This window comes from Lepidothrix coronata, unplaced genomic scaffold, assembly GCF_001604755.1.
Source record: "Lepidothrix coronata isolate B3197 unplaced genomic scaffold, Lepidothrix_coronata-1.0 Scaffold15, whole genome shotgun sequence".
Taxonomy (NCBI): Eukaryota; Metazoa; Chordata; class Aves; order Passeriformes; family Pipridae; genus Lepidothrix; species Lepidothrix coronata.
In genome coordinates this window covers 7,351,153-7,375,471 of record NW_016690195.1, presented here as the reverse complement: position 1 = coordinate 7,375,471, position 24,319 = coordinate 7,351,153, and the positions used below count along the sequence as shown (strand labels likewise).

Genomic DNA, 24,319 nt, shown 5'->3' with positions numbered 1-24,319 from the left:
ACAAAGTGAACAGGGAACTGTGAAGGGGGGAAATGCGAATACCAATAGTAACACATTATTCCAGAGCACTATTTTGTTGTGTTTATTTCTTGGGGATTCTGAGGCAAGAGTGCCAGCTTACAGATAGTATAACCAAGGCATCACAGGTTATGAAGTATCCAACAATAATATCATGAAGGAGCACCATCATTGTCAGGTCTGTGATACACGTCTTCCACTAGCAGTGCTGATGTTCCTGTGCCTGACAGGTCAGACAGTTAAGTATCTGCCTAGTTCTGATTTCAGCACATTTTAAAATTCTTGGGAGTATTTAATCATAGTGATTGACTTAATGGTCCTTGCCAAGTCACTTTCATCCTTGACTGATACCCAAATGATCAATAAGCTTGACCATGCCAAAAGAGGGGAAAGAGACAAAGGATAGAGGACAAAGTGGAAAAAAAGGAGGGTGAGAAATAAAAAGAATGAGGGAGAGAAAGTAAAACACAAAGAGAAGAAGAAAAACAGCATAAGGAAGAACAAGAAGGAAAGAGGGAAAGAAGAGACGGGGAGGAATGAAAGAAGAAGTGAAGGGGAGGAAGGACAGGAGGAGGGAAGACAGAGAAGGAAAGCAGAAAGGAAAAGTAAGAGGGAGGAGAAAGAGGACACAATATGAAGCATACAGCATAATCTACAGCTTGAACCCAGAATCACTCAGAAGGTTATGGGATGCTACTATTTACCAACAAATCAATCACAAGAAAAATGCAACATTACAGTAGTGGAGGGTTGGAGTGGGGAGTGTTCTATAAAGGAATTCAAATGAGTCCCTAGCATTAATACTACTAAAATGTGTCTAACATTTCCTTTAGTAGCTGAAGTGCTATTTTTAAAATGCATCTAAATTACTTGGAAACCTAACGGTCTTTAAAAATTAGCAGGAATTTCACTATGAAAAATCCTTGGGCATCCCATTTTTAACTGTAAGCATTTCTTCATTCCCGTTTAACATCTAACTGATGAGTCAAAATTTCATTTTCAGAAATAATAGAGATAACACACAGCATAAATCTTGCTGGATGTCAAACAGACATGACTTCTAATGCCATTAAAATAAGCCCTCTAAATAAGTCAGGTATTGAAGTACTGAACAGTACAATGCATGAATTAGAAATAATAAGTCTGTCTTCAATATCTATTTCTTATCCTCTACAACTGTATTTACCCAAAGGGGATTTTGAGTTTCAGAACTGGAAAGTGTTCTCGAGGGAACAGAGGCAGAATTTTATTCCAGTCACATACAAAACAAGATGAATACTAGAGGCCATCTATGATGTTCTGAAAGCACAGGTCTCCAGTTTTGAATTTCTCTTGAAAAAGAGACTCCAGTTACATGCACTCATACATGCATAAATATAAATACATGTATACAGTAATGAGATAGATACCAGAATCAATGAATACAGTAGGCAGGTTTAGAACAGTGATTTCCACCCATTCTACTTTACCTAAACCAGGAACCACTGAAATTTTGCCAGAAAGCTGATCCTAACGTGGCACTGCCTTTAACACCAGCACAAGGTTCACATCACTTGTGTGAACACATTCTTGTGCCGCTGCAGAGGAAGGGAACAGGCCCGCCAAGTTTCAATTACAACAGTCACACTCCAAGACTTATGTGTCTGCAAGAGAAGGCTGTAGACAGTACACAAGGCTGTGAAATATATACCTCTGCTTCTCCCCAGTAAACAAACCTGTATGGATCCGATGGGGCTGGTTAGTGTCAGCACTTGCAGTTATTCTTTTCTCATACCAGCTACATGCAGTCTTACAGTTACAGAGACAAGTTCAGCCAGCCATATGCAGAGCCACACTCTGTGAATTGCTGTTGGCCTCACTAAAAGAGGGTATGGTTCTAAGTACAGGTGGAAGGAGGGCACACACTGCTCACTCTGATACCCACATGGGAGCAGACTTACGGCTATACAAACTTCCTCTTTTGCACTGTGCTTCGGGAGTAAAGGATAAATCATTACTTTTTCATGTTTCCTCAATATTTTTACTTATGTTGTTGTAATACTACTGCATGTATATATAAACCATAAAAGTATGGGTCCGTACAAATTCATATATGCCCCTACATCTACATAGAAAGCCTCACATCACATCCACACCACAGCTGAAAACAGTTTCCAACCAGGACACATCTTTCCACAACTGCACTTCACGCACATACAATTCCCACACACACACTGTTCAACATAGGGAAATACAAACCTCTGTGTGGACACGTCTGGAAAGATCCATGCTTTGTGACTGGCTGCCAAAATTTCCCAGCTCATACACTTGTGTCCATGAGCTCTTCAGACTATACTTATGCGTTCGCACACAGGCACATGTGCACGCATGGATCATATGCACATCCATGCAAACACATGCACACAGAAACCTCCATGAACACCTGTGTGAATGCCCACCCTGCACACACACGCAAGACAAAAGCATGTCACAGAGGCACAGACACATATAAGAACACATATATACACACACAAAATATACGTATATACAGATGCACTGGAAAGGATCCATGCACACTGTCTCTCTCTCTCTCACACACACACACAAAACACGTGTGTGCACACACCTGCCCTCACACGCACAGCATCACACAACCACATGCACACACACAGAGGCACACGCACATCACACACCACACGTGTGCACACGTGCACACACGGTCAGCACGGCAGCACACGCGAGCGCACACACACGCGAGCGCACACACACGCGAGCGCACACACACGCGAGCGCACACACACGCGAGCGCACACACACGCGAGCGCACACACACGCGAGCGCACACACACACGCGAGCGCTCACACACACACACGCGAGCGCTCACACACACACACGCGAGCGCTCACACACACACACACGTACGCTCACACACACACGTACGCTCACACAGACACACGTGCCAGCACAAAACCCTCACAGGCACACGCGCACCCAAACACACACTGCCGCCCCCAGGAAACCTCCCCCGCATGCACTGACAGACGATGCCCTGGCGGATGCACCCGCACCACAGGGCCCGGCACGGCGCACATCCCCTCAGGCACAGAAACGCACCAGCACCGCCCTCGCACACGCGGGACAACACCCCCGCACCGCCGCCCACGTGCGCACCCCCGCACGCCCCCGCACGGCAGCCGGTGCCTGCCCGCCCCCTCCTCAGTGCAGGAGGCCGCCTCCCGCGGCCCTGGCGCGGTGTTTGGGAGGGCAGGGCAGAGCAGAACAGGGCAGAGCAGAACAGGGCAGAGCAGAACAGGGCAGGGCAGCCCCGGCGCGGGCGCCGATCCGGGTCCCCTCAGCGCCCCCCGCCGGGCCCCCCCCGAGCGGCGCCCCCGCCCCCGCGGAGCGGCGCGGCCCGGCGGCGCGGCCGGTAGGTGGCGCCATCGCTCTTCTGGTGGAGCCGCGGCCGCACCGCCCCCGCTCCCCGCCCGGCCCGGCCCGGCCCGCCGGGAGCCGCCGCCCCGCCCGCGGAGCCCCAATGCCGGACCCCCTGTGCCGGACCCCCTTACCCCGCCCGCCGGGGCAAACAGCCCCCTCGGCTGCGCGCGCGGGCAGCGGGGCTGTGCCCGCTCCCCCACCGCGCCCGCGGCGCTCGGCCTGTAATTAACGTCCCCGCGCAGAGCCATCAGCCCGCGCCCCCCCGGGTGTGTGCCCGAGGGCGCGGGCGGGCCGGACGGTGGGGGCTGTGCGGCGGTGGCAGCCCCGGGCACCGCACGTGCGTGGTTAATAACGAGGCAGCAGCGATCGGGATGGGCGAGCCCGGCCGGCCCAGGCTCCTCCGGGCGAGGGGGGGGGACACCCGCCACTCCGTTATCTCCCGAGCCGCTCTCCCAGGCAGAACTGATCCTCTTGAGGGAACGAGGGGGTGGGGGGAGAGTCTCGACTGCAAATACTGTTTGGAGTTTATTGATGAGGGCGTCTGAGCGTTGAGGTGCTCTCCCGTGGCTCCCGGTGGATGCTGTAAGGAGCCAGGATTGTGGTGGGTTTCGGCTGTGCAGGGAGTTGGGGTAGCGGGGGGGTGGGGGAAGGAAAAGACACGATCGAGAGTAGCTGAGACTTTGTGCCCCCGTTGGAGAGATGGTTGAGTCCTCGTCAAGGTTGCTGTGGTATCCCAGAAACACCATTCACTCCGAGCTGTGACCGCGCACCATCAACAGCAACAACTCTGCTGCGCCTGGCCGAGGAATAGGAATTAAGAGCTCTCAAGAATAATATGAAAGGGATCTGCAGAGGGGAAATTCGTGCAAAGGAATCGAAATTAGCAGACTTTTGGGAAAGGGGATGTACTAAATGTGGCCGGCTGGACTTCATCCTGGTGAAGAAAATGGAGATTAAAAGTGGATTTACATTTTGGAACCTCGTCTTTTTATTGATGGTTTCGTGTGTGAAAGGTAGGGTAGTATTTGAGGGGTATATTTTTAGGGGTCCATTTGCTTTCGGTCAGGGCGTTGCAAGCTCTCGCCTTACACCAAGGGGTATTTCAAAATATATTTATCTCTTATTTTATATTTTTATCCTGGGTACTTTGCAATGGAAATATATAAACGATCGCTAAAGCGGGGAGGAAAGAAGGAGTTGATTCAGAGCTCTCCTCGGAGATAGAAAATGTATTTGCTTGCCAGGGCTGGCGTTCAATGCAGTGACTGAGCTGAGGCTCAATAAATATTCTTGCAGTATGCTCAAACGGAGACGTGAGTTGGTTCATATAGCCTCTAACTAGTGTATATTCAAACAAATCCCACGGGATGACTTTTTTAAGGTGACGATGATGATCGTGCAGGGTGGAGGGGGGATTACCTACAATTCTGGTTTTCGGTCGAGCAGCGGGCTCTTTGCGGGAATGCCTGTATCGATGCACTTATTAGTTTAACCCGTTGCGTGGGGAAAGTTACGGGGGAGCCCAGCGTATGCGTAGCCGTCTCACAGCCCGAAATGCGCTTCACGCTCGGCTGTCTGTACGCATGCAGGGCTCCCCAGGCTGTCGGAAAGGTGCGTTGGCAATTCAGCCTTGAAGGCATGGTCTGTCGCTGGGTGCAAAGATCGACACCTTTTCTCTCTCCTCCTTTGGTCCCTTTTCCCTGATGTATGTGAGGGGTTCTGGCTTGGGCTTTTTGTCTCTCTCTCTCTCTTTTTTTTTTTTTTTTCTGGGGCAAGGGCTATTTTGCTTTCTTCTTGCTTCTGTGTTCATGAAAGGAGAGCAAAAAGGAAATGTCTAATTAGCGGCATAAATTTCTCCACTAAGTCTGTGCTTGCAGACAGTTAAGGGAAATGCTACACACAGAGAAAAGAAGAAATATGTGGTTTGAATAATGTGCACCTGCAGAATTACACAGGCATCGCTAAACAGTGGAGTGCCGATCCCGTCACGCGTGCCTTCAGTAAAAGGATCTATTCTGCAACTCCGAACAGTCGGCTGCCTACCCGAAATAATCTCCCCTTGTTTGTGGCCAGTGATTAATATCCGATTAATCACCCTTTTATCCCCCTCCTCCCTGCCACACTCATACACTCCCAGAATATTTAGTAGACGTTATCGATCGTCTCCGAGTTTTTAGACTTGGTTATCGCCTACAGAGGTTGCCTGCACGAGTGGGAAGAAGATGTTTTGAGGGGGGGTGGCATTTAAAGGCGTGCCTTCCCGAGCTGGCTCTGGCTTGGATGAAACAGTTTATTGTAGAGCTTTGCAGCTGCTTGTCCCCCAATTTGCATCGCGTGGAAAAGACATTTCGCGTTTCACGGGGAGGGGGGTGTCGAGGGCTTTTTACCTCATACCACGTTATCCTGACGCGGGGTATCCAAGGGGAAGGGGGCTTACCTGCGACGTTTATGCACATTTTAATTACAGGCACATTCTCTCTGTTTGCATCTGTTGAAGGGAGCCGCTCCCAGCGCTTTGCCCCGGTCTGGAGATGCTTTGCTATGAGCGCAGACCGGGCGCTTTGGGGGCATTTCTTTTCCCTGGTTCGGCCCCCTGCCATTAGCGCGTTCTCGGTGCCGGGTGCCAGGGTTCGTCAGCCCCGGGGCTGGCGGTCGGCCCGGCGCGCCGTGCGTTCCGCGGCGCCCCGCGGGCGCGGTGCGGGGGCGAGCGGGGGCTCCGGCGCCGCTCCGAGGCGGCTGCTTTGTGAGCGAGAGTCGCGGGGCGGCAGCATCCGACCGAGGGACGGGCTGGCGCGGTCGCGGGAGCAGAGCGGCTTCCCCAGCACCTGTTGAGAGCCGCCTCGCTTGCCCTTGGGGGTGGTGGAAGGAAAAAAGCTGGGCACTGAGGGCAAAAGCTGGGGCGAAGCACCAGAAAAAGCCCAAGAAAAAGAGGAAAAAAAACGGGCTTTGCAAAACTGTCCCTTTTTCTTCCTCCCCATTGTCAGGGCCTAAGCTTTCCAGGTGCTGACGAGGGCAGTTTCCATAGACTTCCCTCGGAGTGGGGCGCTTCTCCCAGAAACTGCAGAGCCAGTAGGTCAGATTTTACATCGTGGATGTGGGTTCCTTTAGGCAGCCAAGCTCCATAGAGCTGGCTTAGACTCACTGCAGCACAGCATCTATTCTGGGCATTTATATTTAGTTCTCTTCCCCACTCCCATGAATGAAAGCATTTTACTTCGATTCACATTCCCTTTGTCTCAGCACACACTTGTGCCCCCAGAAAGCAGAGGCAAAGAATGAATGAATACCTGCCCATTTTCCCGATGTTGGGAGCAAGATGACTCCCCAGATTCTACATCTGCTTTACCATTGACTAGCAAGGCCTTTTTACCACACCCCACCTCCACAAGCTCTACCCCATACTCTTTCTTGCTTAAACACTTCTGCTGGTCTACAGCACCACATCATAACACCAAACTCTTGCTGACATTCCTGTCATCGAGATCATTTCCACAGCTTTGCTTGATATCTGTCCCTCAGGCCCTTCCTACTTTTGTCATTGTCCTGTCACCATTTCTCCAGTCTCAATCCACAGATCTCCCAGTGTTACAAGTGTCAAACTATCTCAGGATGCTTAAGAAACCATGCTCATATCTGATTAATTAAGCACTCCTGGGATGTATTAATAGAAACAAAAAAATCCCCTTCACATTTATCTATAAATTCGTGCCTCTTTGGAACCTTGCAACAATACTTGGAAGGGATTAGAAAAGGGAGAAGAAAGTAAGAGAAGATGGAGGGAAGGAAATTGTCAGAACCTCTGAGGAAGGGGTGATATGAAGAACTAAAGTAAAAAGGAATTGTACTTTCTTCAGTGAAAATCCTGCTTACACAATATTCCATCATGCCCTGGAACAATCTCCCGTAAAATCTTCCTTGAATATCCATGGAGTAAAAAAGCAAAGAAATCGCACCATTGAAAATTGAGAGAAGGCACAGAAGGCATTAAAACAAACAAATGAATCCACAACCCAACCTTAGAAAAGGCCAAGCAGAGTGATTTCTGGCCAGCTACAGTGGGTCATGAATCCTGTGCTCTTCCTTTTAGATGTGTGAGACACCCAGCAAAGCTCCTTCCTTCTCCCTCACTCCCCCACCATGGGAGAAATGAGAAGCACCACTGAGACACGGGAGATAAAAAACAAGTTTGGAGGACTAAGGATAGGAAACCTCCACTGTCAAGTCCCTTACGGAAAGGGAAGGAGAGGGCATAAGTGAGGGGGAAAAAATTAGGCAGCATCAGTGAGCTTTGCCTTCTGGGATTAAGTAGAGGAATCACTGATAGTTGCACCCCTTCGGTTTGGCACCTCCCTCCACAAAAAAAAAAAAGAATGCTTGCGATCTGTTAGTCGAAGGAAATCAGAAAGGAAATCAGGCAAAATGACCGCAGGACTTCTCCCTCTCTTCTGTTTAGCTTTCACTCCAAGACAGAGAGCACCAAGGTCGGCTCTTTTGTCTGCCTGGCTAAGATGAAGCTTTGCCGTTGCTGTTGTTCCTCCGTTCCCCTCTTGCAGTTGTGACAAGCGGAACAAGGGCAGCTTTCAAAATGAAAGGGACACGAAGCACTGAGATTTTAAATGGCTCATTGACAGAAAAAGTGATGAGAAAAAGGAAAGCATTTCCATTTCCAGTGATGGGTACCTGGCATGTGGGAATATTTAGCAGGGACAAAGCGTGCCCTGTTTCTTTCAGTCACCTCTGCAGTATCCCTTCTCCCCCATTCCCACCTCAGTCCCGCTCCCTTCATGCTCCGCCGGCCCCTCCCCACCGCTTACTTCCCAGTGATTTGACTTAGTGTTACTGGTGATGGCTATGGGGTTACTGGCGGATGGCTTTCCTCAGTGGGGCACGGATGGGCGCAGCGAGGTGCTGGCTCTGTCCCCGAAGTGGGAACGGTCGGGGGAGTAACAGCAGGTTTAGATTTCCTTATTTCCAGATGGTCGATGCTGCTGCTGCATCTTTGTGTGTGTGTGTTTGTGTGTGTTGTGTATGTTTGTTCATGTGTTTGTGTGTATGTACCTATGCAGGGGGGCAGGGACACACTGACTGGAGAAGGGACAACGCCGTCCTTCTTTTTCAGCTCTTCCACACACGCTCACCTCCTCCACGATGCCTCTTTGCCATAAGGCCCCGCAGATGACACAGGGCTTGCTGTGTTGAGCGGGCACCGCAACTCACCGTTTTTTCAAGCTACGCAGTTCTTCAGGGTTGTGGGCAAAGTTACCTCTCTCCCCCCGCCTTTCTCAGGGCTCAGACAAGGCTCCGCTGTGCCCCCGATTGGCGCTCGGCTCCTCCTCCTCTTCTGCAGGGCGGCAGTGAAGAGGCACAAGACCCCTCCCAGCAGCATCGGCAGGGACCGCTTTTGCCTGCCCTGCCCGATGCCATTAGGGACCCGCGTAGGGGAACCTCACCTTCGGTCTCCGCATTTTCATTGCGAGAGGCAGCAGTGGCAAGGCGGAGCCGGCACCGAGCGGCGGCCGCCCCGCCAGGAGCCTCCGCCGGGCGCCTCCACCTGCGCCCGGCACCGGCCTCCGCAGCCGCCGGCGGCGGCCGCACCTCCGGGCAGTCCTTCTTAATGCAGTCTTCGGTCTTTTGGCTTTCCTTCATCTCGGTGACTCCCGTTGGCAAGTCTGAGGCAGCATTAGGGGTGTCGGCTGGTTGATTTGCTTTGCTGACACACAGAAATAGCCCCTCGCTCGCTGAGCACTACCAGCCCGCTGCTCGACGTGCAGCGGGGTGCTCCAGGCAGCCACACAGGCTGAAGAGGGACAGGTTGTAGCTTCATCTCTGTTATCAACATCTCGATTTGCAAGCACGAGCTCAGGAGACTTACAGAATTCCATGGATGTGCTTTTAAATCCTTCCTTTTTTAAGACTCTTGTGCAATAAACATAGCAGGAACTTGTAGTGTACCTACAGTTTTTTACTTGCTTTTGTGTGTGGGGTGGGTGTTTTTGACCAACAAGTCAAGCAGGATCAATTGCTTGTCTAGCTTAGTGCCCTTTATCTTCAACTGTGACTGATAGCAGTAGTCTAGTGAAAGATTTGAGGAACACAGCAAGTAGAGTGACTAACACATCCTGGATCTCAGCAGCCAGCAGCTTTGGGTGTCCCAAGCTAGACGCTGTTTTTGAAACATCACATTTTAAAAAGCATGAACTGGCCCATGCTCCACTTATTTGCCTGTTCTCTCTCATTCTGCTGCCCTTTCCATTTCCCTTCCCTTTTTCCTTCCCTTTTTCATTGCCTTTTCCCTTCCCCTTCCCCTCCCCTTTGCCTTCCTCTTCCCTATGCCCTTCTCTTCCATACCGTTGCATATATCCTTCATTCTTTATAGTCTGCATTTGGCTGAAAGCACTGAATAATGTGAACACTTGTAATAAAATCGGTTTTATTATATCCAGTGTTGTTGATGTACTGCGAAGGTCAGCCCCAAAAAATAGAGATTTGAAACCATTGAATGCACATGTATTTAGTAACGAGAAAGCAAAGCACATACTTGTTCAAAGAAATTGGAAAAGGTTTTGAAATATCCCGTGGGGATGGCTCAATTTGCATGATTGTAACATCTTTTCAGAGAAAATGTTATGAAGAATAATATAGCCTTGTATCCCTTCCTTTTTAAAAGCAAGTGTCTTGGACACACTGATTTTCAGAGGTATTGAGCATTTACAATTTCAGCTGGCTCCAGTAAGAGCCTGGGGAACAAATAAGCCCCTCTGAAGCACGGCCAGGTGATTCCATCATTATGATGCTGAGACAGAGAGAGACAGTATAAATAAAGGAAAACATCTATAAAACAGAATTATATATACAATTTTAATTCTACAGAATCTAATAAGTTGGAATGGTAGGAATAAGAAAGGCTTTATGATCTGCTGTAAAATTTGTTTGTTTTTTTTTTCCTTTTCCACTAATAGGAAACTTCAGTTCTAATTCAGTGGGATTGTGACATCTCAGGTTCAACTTCCTGCTGATGCGTAATCAGTCAGCTTGTATTTCTGATCATAATGGTTAAAGTTGAAAGGACAGAACAAAGCCTTTGTGGGAAATTAGCTTAGCAGTTACTCCAAAGCAACTTCCCAGGAAAGAGCAGTCAGAGAACAGAAATTTTGGCCTAAGTTGTTTTTTCCTTAGACCTCTGCGATTTTAAGACAGCTCTTAAGGCATGAGATACTTGAAGAAGCAATATTTAAGTAACAAATCAGAGAGGTATCTGATAAAAGTAATTATTGCAAGGCCGTATACTTTACCTCATTATTTTGTTTATATAATCTCGGTGCTAAGGCTTACTGTAAAATTCCAGAACTCTTACGAGGTTTAGACAGGTGCCTTTAAAACAACTTCACAGATGAATGTTTCCTTATCAATTAAATACTTGTCTTTATCTCAAATTCAAGAGACAATATTTGGCAATTATCTTGGACCTAAATAGAAAGGTGCAGATATGTAATGTACAGGTTTTCACATGCCTGTTTCAAGAAAAAAAACATAGTAGTAGTAGTAGTAGTAGTAGTAGTAGTAGTAGTAGTAGTAGTAAATGTTGAAGATTTCCTTGCCAATATCCAGCTTTTCTTCTGGGAAATGGAATGGACAATCATATTGGACTGTAAGTAAGATTATGTAAAATAAACATACGCACACAGACACACCATTTACATTTGAACATTTAATTGTTTACCTTTCCTGGGCAGATTTCCATTCATGGTTGTACCGTTTTACTCCCACAGATTGTGTAAGATTTACTATGGCTTCATAATTCCAGCATTACAAATGCTGAGTACTGTTATAAATGTCAAAGAAGGAAGTGCTGGAAGTTCATCGTGTCCTTCTTGGGGTCTGAAATCTTAGTTGGGCAAGTTTATAGATTTAGGAACAGTGTTACTCAAAGAGAGTGAGCTCCAAAGTATTGGAAAATAGCATACAAGGAATTCCACCAGGGCTGGTCTTCTCATAGATCTGTGTCACTGAACAACAAGATGGGATGCAGACAGGACAGACATAGAAGGACAGACTGCCCATTTTCCCTTAGATTCCACAAAATGCATCTTAGTGTCATGTATCATATTTTCATTGTATCATAGAAATAAGGAAAATAACTGTAAGTAACTTAGCCACAGAAGCATTCATGGCATGATGAATTCTCTCCTCCCGAGGCCTGTAAATAACACATTATCTTTGCAATAGAACTGAAGGAATCTGGAGGCTTGAGGCAGAAATGACTGAGTGGTTACTGATTATACAGATGTTGAATCACTATTTCTGACCTTGCATTCTATTTTGTCTGTTTCCCATATTTACATATCTTATTAGCTTTATATCTTTATGCATGTAAGTTGTTTGATTTCATTCTCATGGAATTGGGTGTATATATATCTGTACACGTGCATATATAATATGCACATGTAGAAATTGTATCTGTATATTTGGTTATTTTATGAAGAAATTCAGCAGACTGCATTGTTAGCTTACAAAGGTGCAGGTAACAACTTGAAACTTATGGGCTTCCTAAGTTATCCATTACCTCTTAATTTATTGTGTATTCTCAATATCAGAATGAAGTTCTACTATAATACGTAACTGATTTCATTAATAGAAGAAGAGTGATAGTACTGATAACTAGGAGGAAATGTAGGGAGGAAAGCTGGATGAAAACAAAAAACCACCAGTTAACTAAAACCAGCAATTAAAACCTGATCCTACCACATTAAGAATTAACTGACATATTTATTCCTACTCATTTAAGGATTTTTTACCAAATGTATTTTCTATAAAACTGTTATTTATAGGTTGAAAACCTCTAATCACCTTTTGAATACAGGAAAAAAAGGAGCATTTCTGTGCTATTTTGTAGTTTATTTTAATACTGGTTTTATCATTTAAAAAGGCTGACATATATCTCAGAGATAGCTGTATTTCAGTGGCAGTTAAAATGAGCCCTCTGCAGTCATTATCTCCTTATAGAACTATTTTCAAATCCAGCAAGCAGATACTGGCAAGTGTAGTTTGGAGTCCTTAGCAAAATTGAGCCACATAAATACAAAGTACAGATATTCTTCTTGTTTCAACACAGTGTTGAGATGGAACTTATTAAATTACCAAACCTTTCCTCCACTATTTAATCTGACCCTGAATGAAAATTTCACAGTCTACTATAGTTATTTTCTTGATTGCTGTGCAGTTTTATTTGGGAACCGAAGCTTAGTCTAATTAAAACCATTCTTCTAAAAGCCTATACTAAAAGTTGCATTTTTGCTTCTGTATATCAGCTTTGGTCCTAAGTTAATCAAAGTTATAAAACAGGATAAAAAAAGAGCTTCTAAAGTGCTTGTTGTTTGAGCCCATTGAAAGCAAAAGGAGAGTCCAGAATAGGACCTTTGAGAGTAGATTTGCCTGTGTTTCTTTTCGTACTGAGTTTTTATTTAGTTTTCTGTACAAATATTTTGTTTGACTCAGAAATAAACAGAGGCCACGTATTTCACAGTACACTAGAAATTTTCATTAGAAGTGGTATTTGGAAAACTCACATTATAAACTTAAAGATTACAAAAGTAAATTGCTTATGATTAAGGGAAAATAAATTCTGCATTTCGAAACCGTCAGAAAATGCTCTTTCCACATTTTATGGAGGTCACGTCAGCACCTCTGAGGATCAGTCCAGTGGGTTCAGTGTAATAGTAGTGTGTTGATGCAATGTCAGCTGTAGTCTTTAGCACAGAATACTCATGTCAGGACATAGGCTGAATTACAGCAATTTTATAACCTGGTTTCAAGATTCCATATTAATTTTTCGTCTTCTTGTAAAACATTCTGGAATCTGCAGAAGTCTGCTAATGGCTGCAGAAGAACTAGGAGGAACTGATAAAAGAGATTTCAGTTTAGAATGCTTCAAATTTAAATAATAATGCAAGTTGGTTTTACTTGTGTTGGGTTATCATATATTCCCATATGTAGTTACATTTGAAAATGCTGAATTGGCCACCAAAACCAAAGCACAAAATAGGGAATTTTATTGTATTTATTTTCTAGCACATTCTTTGTTTTTGCCACTGTCTTAGTTTAAATACATCTAACATGCTGAATCAAAATCACAGGAACTAAAATATAGTATAAAACAAGGGTCCAGATCCTGACTTTTGAAAAACCTACCTGGTTAAACAAAAGTGGAGGGAGAAAAAGAATAGGTGTTTGGCCACCTCATATGATCAAGTCAATCAGCTTGTGGTAACAGATGTTTCTTTCTTGCATCTCCAGGTGCATGCAGGAAAACAGATACTCCAGGACTTCTGGTAGCAGGCATCTGTAACTGTGTGTTATATCAAGAAGAAACTATGTTTAATTCATGATTAGGCCCACCTTGTGTGATTTCCCTTGAATACATCGGTGGTAACTGGTGCTTCAGTCATATGACTTCTACTGACTTTAGCAGTGCTTGTTGCGTAGAATCACAGAACTGGTTATGTTGGAAAAGACCTCTAAGATCATCAAGTCCAGGTGTTAACTCATCACTGCCAAGGGATGAGATGACTGCCATGCATGGCATGCTAGTTTTAATGACCACAAGAGAAGAAATACATGTAATTCATAATTCTTAATAAAAGGGCAAGATATTTTCTCAAAAATCTTTGCATCAATATAGTGCTCACAAAAGTGGTCACCTAATTAGAGAATTTTTATCAGTGTAATATACTGAAGTAACATGATACAATTTGTATGTTATCAGGTGAATGTTTTAGCAATGCTAAGGCAACAATCCTGCCCTCTTCAAACTGTTACAAAATGGCTAAAACCTTTAGAGCGTTCCCATTATTTACTAAATCATTTCAATGAAACTGCTAAAAGATTTCCTCTTCAATTCTACCCTTCAGTAAAGGGTCCTGGAACTGAGAAAAAAAAAATCAACACTTTATACACTTTACATTTGAAGGGCTTAAAAGATGTCTTCTTTCAGCAGAAAGAGGAGAACTGACTATTCAGCCCTCAGTTTCTTGGTGTCACCTTCAACTTAAAAACAAATGAGAACATCATTACCTATTCGTTTCCACATTACTATTCAGCGTATCTGCCACTTTATTTCATAATTCTTCTCAATAGCTGCCCCTTTCTTCAAGCTCTTTTGAAATATCCCTCACATGATTGTCATATTTATTAGCTTTAGAGACTTTGGTAATATCACCTCTTTACCCTTTATTTCAGTCTTGTCAACTCCTTCCCAGGAAAATAAAATACCTCTGACATTTGGGAGAATATTTCTTTAGAGGTTTTCATACATTTTGTTTTATGAACTTTCATATATCCTAAATGCAAACATATTCTCCTTATAGCAATTATAGATATATTTTAAGAATCTGAATGTTACTGTAGTTCTTCAGTGGCCTAATTTTCTTCCCAATTACTTAAACATTCTTGTGAAAGTCTAATTTTCAACCCATTTCAGTGGAAAAAAAATAGTCTAGACACTAGACAAGCAATAGCATTTCTGTGTTTTTTATAGAGGATATGGTGTGAGCAGAACCTCCAATGTCTTCTCACAAAAGGATAATAATTTTCACCTGACAAATAGTTGGGATATATTTTATTGGATATATTTCATGTCAGCAGTGGAAAGTTGCACAAATTAACCATATAAGACACAGTCATTTTTGAAAACATCCTGGCAAACATATGCTTTTCAAAGCTGTTTATCTGAAATAGCAGTGTGCAACAGAATCAGTGTTTAATATACCAGTTCAGTGGTGTTGCTGACTCCTGCGTGCCTACCTCCACAATTTTCCTAAGGATATGCTTTCAAAATAACTAAATCTCTAGTACTACAGTTGCAGGCCATTGAAATTTGTATGAGTTTCTACACTATTTTCAGCTAGTTTTAAATTAAGCTACTCATGAAAAAACACCATTCTTCTAAGCTCTATCTATATATTTTTACTACACTCAAATTCTAGCTCATCAGCTAGCTCCTGTAATTTTTCCCAATTTATCCAGCCTCCTCTGCTCTTCTGGGCTCCCTTCCCAAATTCTCTTCCCACTCCACAAGTACGGCTGGAGAAGTCCCAAAAACATAAAGCCTGCAGTAAAATATAGAAAGTTCTCTTCAGTTTCCATGTCATTTGTAAAGTCCTTTTTTTTGGCCCAAAGTATTTGAGTGTAATATGCTAGGAAATGAAATATCCTCCCAGCTTTACAGTCATAGATTACTTACTAACTTTTCAGAGAGTTCTTTGGATTTTATATCATCTGCACCAAATCAAGATTGGAAGAGTGGTATTTCAGTTATATTTCTTTTCATTCTTCAGTATACTGTGCCTTTCTACATGATTATTTTTTCATAACCAAAATAATACCCATTCACCCCAAACAAAAAAACTTCAAACCAGGTGATTAAAAAAGTTCAAAACCTAATAGCAACGGAAAGATAACATCTTTACTTGTGTATAAATAAACACTATAGACTCAGATATTTAAAATTTGGATACTTGGTATATTTTGGAAATGCACGATATATCTTCTTGGTTTTTCAAGCTCCAGTGTATACAGTTAAACTGTCCATGTGACATAGTAAGGGAAATTTTACAGATCTAATGTAACTCCTGTATCCTTCACCAATATCATCATTATGGCATGACCATAACAGACTAGTTAGGACTCTGGATTCTACATCATATTGTAGATTAATAAAAAAAATTAAATAGAAAAGGGAAATAAAAATCATGTATGGTAAAACAGGCCTAGATTTGTAGGGATACTGTTACTTGCTTGTTCCAATTGACTTTGAGCATTTCAGTGAAATTAGGGGAGTTTGCTGTGTATCTGACTTGTGAAAGGTTCTGTTCCAAATTGCTCCCTTTGGGGCCTCCTGTACTCGTCATCTCTTTGAAATCCATTGACAGCTGAGTTAACACAAACGTCTAATCTAAGAATCAGTGTGTGTCACAGATACCAGCTAAGGAGAGAATCTGCTCAGCAGAACTTTTGTAATTATTAAGAAAACATGAATTACCTGCTAGAATTTAGGGTAAATTTGAGGTAACTGTAAGGAAAATGGATCATTTATTTTGAAATCAATACAATGAGCATTGAATCATCACTTCTGAATACATGAGTGTACTTTAATGCTGCGGTATTTTCTGAGGAATGTTTTCTTCATTCTTACAAGTTTTATTTTTTTGCGTTATTAAGCCAGTACAGAGTGTTCTGCAGGTAATCATCCTCTGGCCAAACTTAGTTGATCAATTGTTTCATCTGCTTCCTTCATGCTTCATGTGCACAAAGTTACTTGCACCATCTCTTTTGTGCCATACTTCTTTTTTTGGTGCTTTCATTTCACAGATTGCTTTGGGCAAGGTTCATATTCTTTGGGCCACTTGGATGATTGTGCATTTTTTTAGAAGTTGTAGCTTTTTTTTTGGTTTGTTTTCCCATCTCTTTATCAGTATTTTAAATATGCCTATTAACTACTTTATTATCTCAGTGTGTTTTTTTCCCCTACCTGACAATACTATTTTTCTATTTCATTTCTATTGATGGCTCAATTAATGTTTCTAACAGTGTTTCTATTTCATGCTGCTTGGTGGCTGTAAGTCTTCCCACTCAAAGCTTCTTACTTCTCAAGTGAGAAGTGTATTTTTGAATAAGAGTGATCATCCGTTCAATTATAACCTTATTGAAATATTTACCAGTAGATTATTTTAGAGCTTGTCCCCACCGAACTGAAAAGAAGATTTGTCACTGACTTTGAGCAGAACAGAGCAGATTGATAAAAAAGGCAAAATATCCAAAACTGTTTAAACCATTCATAGGACTAAATTGATGAAATTGAAGAACTGTAACAGTTGAACTCCATCAGATTTTTTTTGCCAGTACCCTAAAATAGTATTGGATCTAGGTGGCTAAGTTACTGACACTCTCAAAAAACCTTACAGGCTTTGGTCCTTTTCTGTTCACTGTATTATGAAGGTAAGTGAGTGTTTCAGACTTTAAGATTGCTATCATGTTTTATTATAGTTTCAAATCCTATTCTAAATCATCATTCATTTACAAAGATGGCAGGATAAAGACTAGAGTTGCAAGATGAACCGAAAATCTAAAATCCATTTTAAAGCTTAAATAATATCAAAATTTTAGAAGAAAATGCGTCAACAGGTAACCAGTCACATTTTTCTAACTGTTATTTGGTCTAAAATTTGGCAGAAGCACATGAGAAACCCTGAGAGTTTAAAGTTTCTGGCTGATCTCTAAATCAAAAACAGCTGAGCAGATTTAAATATTTTGTGTAAACAAATTTGCATCCAGGCTGCTAATCTGCATGCCAGCTTTCAGCTTGACATTTTCTGAAATGATGGAAAAATGCTAAGCCCTTAATACTAAATGGAGTTCATAATGGAAATGCTGACAGACCCGTAATTACCTGTATTGTAATTCTGCTGAAAGCTGCTTTATCTGTCTAATCTTTCACAATGGAGTTAAATATATAAATTCTGGAAAGGAAGAAAAAAGGAACTTTATGTTGGAAATGCTAAACTGTAGCAATGCTATATTTTCTTCCAGACATCCACTTATGGAGGCAGCAGTGACAATTATTTGAAGAAAGATGTAGTATCCTCTGTGGAACTGTAAAAGCAGCCAGTGATGCTTAAAAGTTTAACTTAACTTCCATTTTTCAATCTTTTTGAGTCACCTTTCTTTTAAAGTATGACTAAACAGATACAATCAACCATTTCTAATATGGCAATGAGGCATTATCATAGAAGAAATTTGTCATTGACTTGGCACGGCAAAAAAATCCCAACCAACAAAAAATACAGAAATTGTCATTTCACTGCCCTAATACTGTCCCCCTGTGCTAAAATCTTCTGCACTGAAGGGAGGAGGAAATACAGGATGATATGTTTAGAAAACTTCTCCAGAAAATAAAGGGGAGTAATAATAAAAAGTAATTCTCTGGACTCTAATTTACAAAATCCTTAATGTAGAAACTCCATTATCTGCCAACTTTTGATCACAGTCTTTAAGATTGTCTGGAAGAGCTTTTTCTCAATATCTTTTTAATTCCCCCTCCCCCCACTCTGAAAATCTTCCCCGGTGTGTCCAGGCTATAACCACCTGAAAAGCTAGAGAGTATTTGTTCTGCAGAGATTGCTTAGGATGGATGATTCAGACATACCAACCTTACTCCATCTCCACATAGTCTCTGTGCACCAGCCAGGGCACACAGCTGTGCCTATAGAACAGCTTTCACACATGACAGTAGCCCTTCAAGGAAACAGAATATCCTCTAGCATTTTTTGCCTTTGTGGTTTGCTGTGAGAATGCAATCTATTTCTCCAAGGTTCCCACAGCAAGGAGTGACAAAGCTCAAAGAAATATCCAGACTGAAAATGAGAAATATACCGCTCTGATACCTTCTTTCCAAACTGCCACCTTCTCCAGAAAGAGACCTGGAATTTTAGTTTTTGCTTGTAAAGCAACTACTTCAGTTCCAAGATCAGTTATTTGCCCACCTCTGTATCTTTAATATCACTCTGCCTTTCTTGACACATGGCGATTAGAGTTCCAGACAGTGCTGAAGATACAGGTACACCAGTGTTTTCTGTAGGGGATGAGTTTCACTTCGGCTTACTCTTTTTGTCTTACTCTTCCTGATTGTGGAAGTGCCATGGAACACAAAGTCAGTAATTTCAGAGAAATTTCAGTGATGTGTCTGAGGTCAAAATTCTGAGTTCCAACTTCAGCATCATGGAGGTATCATTTAGTTATAATTTCCTATATGCATATTAATCTCTAAAACTCATCTGCTTATGCATTTGCACACTCATCCAGTTTGTGAGGACATTCTGGAGTTCCTCAACATTGGTGCATCATCAAGGATCTTTAACAACATTTCCAGTCTTGGAAATTTCACTGCGTACTCCTTACTCTGTTGAGGATCCTCTGTTGAGAATTTCCTTCCAGATGGGAAGGAAGACTGATCCCATCCCTAATCCTGGGGCAACCTCACTCTTGATTCATCATCTAAGCAAGTGATCATTAAGCCCTGCTCTGTGTCTTGTATTTTGACCATCTTTAAGTTCATAAAAGGAACTTTCATCTGTCCTGTGGTAAATTGTTTTTAATAGCCTTTGGTGGGGAGTCTTGTACAAAAGATTTTTGTATGTTGACAGTGACTAAACTTAAAAAGATTAGTTTTTCTGATTAATGGATCTGTACCCAGAATTCCCTTTTTCTGTATGGCAGCTTTAACTAAAGACCCAAAACCACTGGAGGAGAGAGCAGCCCATATATTTGCCATCTTTGTTACGCAGAAGAACCATGAATATTTTCTAAATCAGAACGCTTTTCATATTACTTTTGAGGTACTACTTTTGGAGCACACTTAAAAAATGTATTTCTGGAGTTGCAGGAAATGGTCCTGTTTTTGTTGGAAGCACTTTCTAGAATTTGAACTAAATTACTATTCCAAGCAAAATGTTAAAGACACTGAGCTCTTGTAGTTGCCATGTTTCAGAGAAAATGTTTCTGGCATGTCTTGTCCTGGAAGATTGCATGGTATTTTTCACAGAAGATTGTTATTAGCCTTCATCTTCTGGCTGAATTCCAATTTGAATAATTACAGTCTGCTGTCTGAATTCTCTAAGCAGAGTGTGTTAAATAACCTCCTAGACTTCCTTTTCTAATCTTCCGAGGGACATTTATGAGAATTATTAAATAATAGATCTGTTTAATCTAAAAGGCAGCTGCTTCTAAATGCTAGTGGAAAGTGACTGTTTTAGAAGGTGTGTTGACTACCCAATGCTCAGTGATAAATTACACAGTGGCATTGGTGGTGCTTGCTGTGTAGGAAGAGCTCCTTAGCACTGTAGAAAACCAGGAGGAAACTACCCCCTTTATAAGACTGCTGCAATTTAATTAAGAGTTCATAGAAAAAATTTAGATAAACAATACAGTATTTTCTTCCAAGATGAGGAATATGAGCCTGGAGAAATCTACATAGAAAGTTTTGGAAAAGTTACAAGATGCTGAAGATTGAAATAAAGACTTCTTATTCAAGATGAAGGATAAATACACACAACTGTAGTACACAGGAGAATATAGAAAAGTGCAAAGCTGTGCAAAGCTTTGAACTTCTTCAGACACAAAAAAAATCAAAGGGAAAAAATAGGTCAATTGGACCAGTCATGAAGTCAAGTCCCTGTTTTGCAATAAATGGATGAAAACGAAACAGTTCAGATATAGTTGAGTAAGACATTTCTTGTAAGTACGTACTAGTTCAGTTGTTTGTTTCAATGTGGGAAGGGAAGAGAAAGGAGAGGAGAGCAGAGAAGAGGAGAGGAGAGAAGGAAATTTAATATTAATCACAATTGCTCAACGTGTTTTGAACACGTGTAATTGTTGGACTAGTTTAAGGATAATTCGTGGAACTTCAGTGCGTCAGTCCATCAGAAGTGGTGTTTGTTTCTCCCTGTCTGCCCCATGGCAAGTGGCAACGTTCAGCGAAATAAAAGAAGATAGGAAGCACAGAGACTCCTCAAAAGATGCTCTAACATTCACTGTCTCCATCTTTTCTCTGAGCCTGTTACCACAGCTATGTGAAACTAGAAGAAACCTTCTCCTGTACCACTTCTTCCAATCTTATTTACCTCCTGCAGAATATCCTCTATCAATCCAGAAGAAGATTTTTGCTCTCCATGAAAAAAGACAGCAGTGTTGACAGTTTCGCTCATGATTGTTCTACCTTGTATTTTGCAAACTCTGTACATGCTCACAGGAAAACTTTATTTTTGTGTGTTTTACAGAGAACAATACAACATAGTTATGCAAAATCATAATTCTGTGACGATCCGGGTATTGTTTGGCGTTATTTTAGTTCAAAACAAAAACATCATACCCACTCATATCTGCTTAAGCTACATCTAAGCTCAGTCCAATCTACTTAAAAAAGCAAGATCATTTTACATAATATTATGTGAAAATTAGGTATTCACAGGGTTGATACATATCTGGACTGAATGGAAGCAGAGGTTGTTTATATCCCTTTGAGAAACCATTTAAATCTGATTCTAAGTAAACACTTATTACAGTGCAGATGTTTGACTTGATTGCGATCTTGAAGATTGAGGACATGTGTTTCTCTGGTGTTACAGAAACTTTTTGGCCTGCTTATCACTATGACTTACTGTTGCCAAAAACTGCATTAACTGCTGCTTTGGAGTCTCCTCAGTATAGAATTTTCATGAGCTTAGTTTATGGTGTGAATACAAAATTAATAAATATGAGTGAAATACGATATGCACAGTTCCAAACCAAATAACAGCATTCTTGAAGATAATGATCAGGAGAAAACCAGAATAAGATAATTTTTCTGTTAAACAGCTTCATTATCTGTGGGTTAGTAAAACCTCAGGTACTTTGGTATGCAGTTTACCACTACATTGCCAAAAAAAGTCAGTATATATATTGCAGTTCAAAATGCACTTTGAAGTCTTCAGTTCTTTACAGTTCTGTAAGAAATTGGCTTCAAGGGAATTGCTACTGTCCTTTGCTAGAGAAAAACAAAAAATAAAATCTTGAAGTTAGTGGGTCAAATATCATCTACTTTAATTACTTTAAACAGATGGAAATAATGAATAATTATTCATAAAAATCTATTTATATGCCCTTTCAAGGGTTAGTATTGCAATATTTTTTCAGTTACATAAATAGCAAAGTGAAAAAGAGCAAGTAATATCTTCTCATATCTGCACATTAAGAAACAGTAATAAATGGTTTGTTTTATAACTGTTCTGAGAAGCTGAATGAGTCCAGATCCAGACAGCACGAAATAGCTAATCTTCAAGATCAAACTGTATTGAAGGCTGGTGAAGGGACTAGAGCACAAGTCCTATGAGGAGCAGCTGAGGGACTGGAGCTGTTTATTCTGGAGAAGAGGAGGCTCAGGGGAGACTTATTGCTCTCTACAACTATCTGAGGGGAGGTTGGAACGAGATGGGGATTGGTCTCTTCTCCCAGGCAACCAGCAGTAGAAGACAGCACAGTCTTAAGCTGTGCCAGGGGAGGTTTAGGTTAGACATTAGAAAGAAATTCTTTACAGAGAGAGTAATTAGGCACTGAAATGGGCTGCCCAGGGAGGTGGTGGGTTCAGTGTCCCTGGAGGTATTTCAGAAGAGACTGGATGTGGCACTTAGTGCCATAGTCTAGTTGACAGGTTGGTGTTGGGTCACGGGTTGGACTTGATGATTTCAGAGGTCTTTTCCAACCTGGTTGATTCTGTGATTCTGTGAAACTTTCTGGGAATTAGATTTTTCACTAGGAGGAAAAAAACACAACACTCTTCAAAAAAACTCTCAGATAATGCGTCATTTCTGCCAGCTTCAATGAGATTTAAGCGCACATTTTACTGATGTTTCAATATTGGGGCTATGAGTCTGTTACTGTACAAGTTGGGAATGAGACAGTGCAATATTTTCAAAATTGCCAGAATAGGAGTTCTTTCATACATAAAAGAGATACTTTTTTTTTTCTCTGAGTTATCCCACTTTCATAACTGCATTACATTTCATTTTGCATTTATTTGTGGCTTATTTCTGAGTTTGAGCTCATTAATATATTATGTTTTGCATCTGAAATCAAACATTTTCCTGCTGCCTAGTGGAGCAAATAATCTTATTTAAAATGCTTAAATATACAAGAAATTAAAATCACACCCCAAGCACCTGTATCAACATGGCCATTTAGATCCATGAGTCTGCTCAATGTCTCATCCTTCTGTGCTTGCTGACTATCTGAGTCAACTTCTGCAACTTTCTCCATGTGCATTCTTGCAATTCAGGGAATACCACAGTACAAAGAAACTTACACAGTTATAAGTGCTGAAATAATTTACTTGCTACAATCAATCAGCTCATTTCACCTGAGGGGCAGCAGGTTCTTGAATTGCTGTTACACAATTACAGAATAGACATACGAGTCTGTTTCCTCTTGCACTTACTCATGGTTGTGAACTCAATCTGCTGTAATAGCATATTTTAAAAAACTTATTTATTTCTATCAGTTCCTAAAAAGGAAAAAAAAAAAAGGTTGAGTTTCAGAAAATGAAAGAAAAAAGGGAAGATTCCCCAAGTGCCTCTTATTCTACAGATTTCAAAGACTCATACAAATTTGAGAAAATAAGTTCTCTACTCGCAAAAATAGTAGGAAAAAGTAATTGTTGCTTGTTTCTGCACTTTGAGAAAAATGCACTGTAGGTTGCGGAACTAAATTAAGAATCTTAGTTTTGCCTTTGAAATAATTCTTCTCCCCAAGGCAATTCGAATACCTGTGTATCGAAACTGCTTAGGCAACCTCACTAAAATCAATTTTTGTTACTGTTTGCATTATAAACTTTTTGGTAGGTTTTTGGTTGGTTGGTTGGTTGGTCTCTTCATATTTGAGAAGAGATCTAAGGGTTCTTTTTGCCTCAGCATAATTATGAGCTTTTGCAAACAATGGATGACTTTCCCTGTTGGGAGTGAGAAAGAAGGAAAAAAGAGCCAAATAATCCTTGTGTGAGCATTTAGGGTAACATGTTCTGGCCCGACTCCAGAGATGCGGCTCCATAGAGACAGCATGAATTTCAGTTCGTTATACCCTTTGTGGTCCTTTGGATTAAAAGTTATTACTTCCATAATAAATAGCAAGCCATACAATTTTTTTAGGTGTCTTCCTCTTGTTTCGTCTCTTCAGCAGGGAGGTTTGTCTGTCATGAACTAGCCTAGCTGCTCCCCTGTACAGAGCACGTGGACCTGCGGGGAGCTTGAATGCTCCTGCGCCGAGCAGAAAGCAGCCATGCAGAGTGGAGCATCCTCTGTGCTAAGT

General features: G+C 42.0%; 1 protein-coding gene across 4 annotated transcripts in view; it reads left to right on the top strand.

Moving 5' to 3' along the window:
- Positions 1-3,728: 3,728 nt before the first annotated feature.
- The window catches only part of CSMD3 (CUB and Sushi multiple domains 3), a 618,429-nt gene continuing 597,838 nt past the window's right edge, over positions 3,729-24,319 (top strand). For 3 of the 4 annotated variants that reach the window (XM_017806514.1, XM_017806517.1, XM_017806516.1), the window contains exon 1: positions 3,729-4,446. In XM_017806514.1, coding sequence (XP_017662003.1) covers positions 4,269-4,446 — 178 coding nt within the window. In that variant the 5' untranslated portion in view covers positions 3,729-4,268. The remainder of the gene's footprint in view (positions 4,447-24,319) is intronic. The other variant, XM_017806515.1, reaches the window with a different exon arrangement.